Here is a 5,105-nt window from a genome sequence, read left to right on the forward strand (position 1 = left end):
TTCCCGACAAACCTGATCAACGGTGTTTTCTGACCGAACTTACAGAACTTCATCTGATGTTATTGGCGCACCGGGTCGGTCACCAATAGTGTACGCATCAGATGTTTTGAACTTTACTTATGGATAAAACTCATTATTGAAAATTAAATCAAAAGGTTTTTTATAATGATACCAGATAAAAAGCCAGAGTATGCTTATAAAATTATATGCAGATATGAATACAAATAATCAAATACATAATGTGATTAAATCTTATTTTTTTTAGTCCTTTGCCCTTTCATGGGGTGTGGTAATAATATGAATTGACAGCTTTAATTGTATCCTTCCACTTTTCACAGTGTTATGCTATCTGGATGGCCTTGTGTTGTATGTCTTGTAATTGCCATTACTTGGTCTGCCCACATATTCTGACACCTGCCTCTAGGGCGTTTCCCATTAATCTTCCCTTCTAGAATTTGTTTCTCAAATCCATTTTTGTGCCTGTAAACATGTCCCAAAAAGCAAAGGTAGGATTGGTGTATTATAGTGGTAAGGCATGTTGTGATTTTCAGTTGTTTTAGGATGGAGCAATTTGTTCAGTACTCCATCCAAGAGATTCTTAACATTCTTCTATATGTCCATATTTCAAAGGAATCAAGTTTCTTCTGAGAGGTGGCATTTATGGTCCAGGTTTCTGTGACATACGTGGCAATTGGGAAAATTACCATTCTTATGAGTTCTTGTTCTTGTTGTTCGTGGGTTTATGTTGGAAGGTATGGCCGTTGTCGGCTTTTCTTCCGATGCGCCGCCTGGTGGCTAGGCGAAGCGGCCGGTCTTATATATGTACCGCTCAAGGGCTGAGATGTGGTGGCTCGGGTCTAAACCCGCGTGTGGCCAGTAAAGTTGGCTGAGGTGGCGAGTCTGGTTCAGGTCCAAAGAAAGGGCTTGGCCCAACTCCCGACGGGCCTCGTTGTACGCCGGACACACCAGCCAAAAATGATCGGGGGATTCCTCCTGCCCGCAGTGCTGGCAGTCCGGTGAGCGGCTAAGGTGACGAGAAAAAAGGAAAGATTGAAGAGGCGCCGTATTAGTACGTAGCCTCGCCAAAAGCGATTCCGCACGGCGCGAGGAGGCCAGATGGTAAGGCCAAGGGGAGAACGGCCGGAGGTGTTCCCTCCCCTTGTGCCGGAGAGCAGCCGACCAATTGTCGGTGAGGGCGAGCATGATCTTGTCCCTGTTGAGCCGATGTAGATCTCTCGGGGTAAGGGAATGGCGCCAGGAACCAGTAAGATCGGTGTGACTGGCTGCCCTATCGGCCGCTTCGTTAATCTGAATGCCCGAATGTCCTGGGATCCAAACGAGGTCCAGGGGGGCGGGGAACCTGCTGACGATGGATGCAATGTCTGAGATAATGGCCGTCGATGAGAAAGAGACGTTCGTAATTGCCTGCAGGACAGAGCGGCTGTCTGAAAAAATTACGGTCGGACGATTATATTGGGAGGCGATCATCAGCGCTCGCTGAATCCCGATTGCCTCTGCCGTGAAAACGCTGCAGGCGTCGTGGAGACGCCAAGTCTCCCGGATACCCTCGCTCGGAATGACGATGCCGATCTGCGTCCTGAGAGTAGTTTTCGATGCATCAGTACCGATGCAGAACCTGTCGTACCAAAGTTTAGCGTGGAGCTCAGAGTAAAGGCTTTTCAAGCCCTCGGCGTGATCCGCACCCGCTGCGGACCACTCATTGAGGTGGACCTTGGGCCGGATCTGATCTGCACACGGAGGGTGGAAATTCTGGCGGTAAAGGCTGGCGATCGGGAGACTCTCCTTAGCGAAATGGGTAAAGACCCGGGCGACGTAAGGAGACTGAAAGCGGCGCCAATGGTGAGAGGCCAGACTGGGAGCCGCCTGGAAAAGGTGGAACAGAGGGCTTGATGGACCCCGAGATAAGTGTGTTACCGCATGCATTATCGCTCTGTGGCGAAGACGAAGCTGAAGCGGGATATACCCGGATTCCGTATAGAGAGAGATCAGGGGAGTCGATTTGGGGACCCCCAGCGCGGTACGAAGGGCCTCGTGTAATGGGCGCTCCATACGGCTAATGCTGGAGGGCGGAGCCCCCTCCAGGAGCGGGGCGCCAAATTCCGCCATTGGGCGAAGCACCGAGTAGACAAGGTGCAAGAGGTCGGCGGTCCGAGCCCCATTTCGGCGGGAAGCAAAGTATTTTAAGTAGGAGCAGGACCGCGTTAGTTTGGTCCGGAGAAATTGGGCATGGTTGTCCCAAGTGAAAGTATGTGAGAGTTGGAGGCCCAAAACTCGGATTACCCTTTGCTGGGGGATGGTCCCCGAACTGAGGGTGAAAGATAAAGGTGAGCGATTGGATTTGGCCAAAAAATCGATGGATGCGCTCTTGGTTGCAGAAAAGGACATGCTCCACCCCGACGCCCAATGTTCCAAGTGGTCTAAAGCTTGTTGGGCGCGGGCGTGGGCCTTGGTAGGACTCGAGCTAGCAGAGAGAAGAAAGATGTCATCGGCATAAACTATCACCGAAACATCCGGTGTAATAGACTTCCAGAGATCGGCCATGTATAAGGTAAACAGGAGGGGGCCAGTACGCTCCCCTGAGGGATACCTTGCCGGAACGGGTGGGGATGGGAGAGGATACCACGCCAGCGAACCTGGAATTGGCGGTCTAGCAGAAATGCTTTTAGCCAAGAAAGAAACCTGCCCCCGATGCCATAAGACCGGATCTTGGCCAGGAGGCCCTGTTGGCTGACCGAGTCGTAGGCCCCCTCCAAGTCGAGGGCCAACAGAAAAACCCACTTCCGTTGGGCCCGAGCCATTGCGACCTGATGGTGAAGAAGGAGCAAAGCTTCCTCGGCGCCCCAATAGGGCAGGAACCCAAAGTGGTGTGGGTGGAAAAAGGTGGAATTAGACGCAGAAATATGGAAACGGTGCAGAACCATACGTTCGAAGAGTTTGGCCATGTGGGAAGTTAGAGAAATTGGCCGGTATGAGGCGCAGTTAGTCGCCGGGCGGCCCGGTTTGCGAATAGGAATTATGTGGGCTAGCTTCCACTCCTGGGGGCATGTCCCCGCCAACCATGCACTGTTAAAGGCAGCCAGGAGGGCTGCGAGGCCCGACGGGGGGAGTGCACGAATGGCCTGGGCCTGGATGCGGTCCGGGCCCGGAGTGGTTGGGCGAAGGCCCCGAAGGGCCCGAAGCAACTCCGCTGGACGGAACGGGCCGTCCTCTAGGGTAAGCTGATCGTTGTGGTTCGCTGTGATTGGGGCGAACGCGCCCGATGGGCGGTTCCGACCAAAATAGGCCGCCAGCGCCTCTGCTTGCTGGGCTGGCGAAGTAATCTCTTCCGTCGTACGCAAAATGAGGTGGGACGTTGGCGCTTCCGCGGGCGTGCGGAGGCGACGAAAAATTCTATAGATCGTAGACGGAGAAGGAGGGGAGGAGCAGAGTCGGCCCCACCACTCCCGACGCGCTTGCCGGGATTGCCGGCGGAGTAGGGCGCTGAGACGTTTGTAGTGAGTCCAAAGGGCCAAGGAGGCAGATTGGCGGGCTTTACGAAATGCCCTTCGTTTCTTTGCCCGAAGGAGGCTACACGCCGGAGTCCACCAAGGTGGGGACCCAGGGGGAGGAGGGGCGCGCCACACTGAACAGTCCTCCACAGCCTCCCGAAGCAGGCCGGCGAACTGGGAGTACGAGGGGGGGCGAAGGGCCAGTGAAGAGATGGAGTTCTCGAAACGGGTGGGGAAGCCGGACCAGTCAGTACTACAGCGAAAACGTACCCGAGGCCCCTGTCGGTGTGCTAGAGCGGTAATGGAAAGGGAGACTGGGGCATGATCGCTTGATAGAGTGTCTGAGAGGACGTCCCAAGTAGTCGAGCCGAGCAAGTCCGGAGAGCAAAATGATAAGTCGAGGGCTGAGGCGCTAGAGGCACTGAACCGGGTAGGAACCCCCGAGTTCAGGCAACAAAGATCTGCTGTGGAAAACCAATCGAAGAGCGCGCGTCCCGCCGTGTTGGGGTGGGTGCAGCCATCGTCCCAGTAGGGATGGTGCGCGTTCCAATCGCCGCAGATGATCCGAGGGCAAAAGTCGTCGCGAAGCAAAGAGTCTAGATCCATGTCCGGCTGAACGCCTTGAGGGGCGTAGACGTTCACGAGGGAAAAAGGGCCCCCCGGGAGAAAGATCCTGAGCTCCTGGGTCTCCAGGCCCGCGATTCCCGGGCCGGCCGGGAGGAGGCGCGCGGGAATGGCCGTTGCCACCGCCACTAAAAGACCGCCGCCGCGGGAATTGGGACGGTCACACCGGAAAATGGTGAACCCAGGGAGGGAGAAGGAGGCTGACGGGACAAGCCACGTCTCCTGGATTAAAAGGATGTCTACCCCACGGAGCCATGGTTCCGCCAAAAGAAAGTCCTTTTTTGCGCGTAGGCCTTGGGCGTTCCAGTGAACGATGCGAAGGGCCGAATTGAATTGGGCCGGACTAGGCATTATGTGCCGATTGCACTGACTGACGGTGACGAAGTTTTACCTTTTCCGCCAGGTTGGCAGCGCCAAAGTCTTCCAATGAAACCGTCCGGGTTGGGCCGGGCAGGAAGGAAAGGTCCATGTCCGATGCTGGCCCGTCTGAATCGGAAGTAGCCTTTGGGGCCGCCTTCCTCTGTTTATTCCCTTTTTTCTTTCTAGGCGGGCCAGAGATCGTAGGGCGTTCCTCCCGCTGTGGCGGACGTTTTTGAGCCTGGGAGGTAGGTAATTGTTGGGGTTGCAACGAGTTGTTCTCGGGGAGAGGGAGTTCCGATTCCCTAGTGGGAGGGGTAGACCGAAATTCTGATCTAATTTGTCGGAGTTCTGCCCGTAGCGAGTCGATAGCCGCTTCCAGCCGGGCGATTCGCCGAGTCAAGGATTGGTGGTCCGGGCCCCGTGCAGAGTCGGCCTGATGGGTAGTCTCTACCCTACCGCTGGAACCACTCTTGGCCTCCGGGACCTGGAGGGGTTTAGGCTTTGCCGCCACCTGGGCATATGATGGTTGCTCCGCAGGCCAGAGACGCTTAGCCTCCACATGAGAGCAGCGGTGGATGACACTCAATTTGAGTAGCCGCGCTTCCGAGAGGT

General features: G+C 55.3%; 1 protein-coding gene across 1 annotated transcript; it reads right to left on the reverse strand.

Annotated features, from left to right (window-relative positions):
• Window positions 1–795: 795 nt before the first annotated feature.
• On the reverse strand, window positions 796–2,562 carry LOC136972701 (uncharacterized). Its single transcript, XM_067267310.1, has one exon. It carries the CDS (start codon window positions 2,560–2,562, stop codon window positions 796–798), a length of 1,767 nt encoding a protein of 588 aa, XP_067123411.1.
• Between the last annotated feature and the right edge of the window lie 2,543 nt (window positions 2,563–5,105).

The sequence above is a fragment of the Centruroides vittatus genome, unplaced genomic scaffold, assembly GCF_030686945.1.
Source record: "Centruroides vittatus isolate TY-2023 unplaced genomic scaffold, ASM3068694v2 contig_300, whole genome shotgun sequence".
Taxonomy (NCBI): Eukaryota; Metazoa; Arthropoda; class Arachnida; order Scorpiones; family Buthidae; genus Centruroides; species Centruroides vittatus.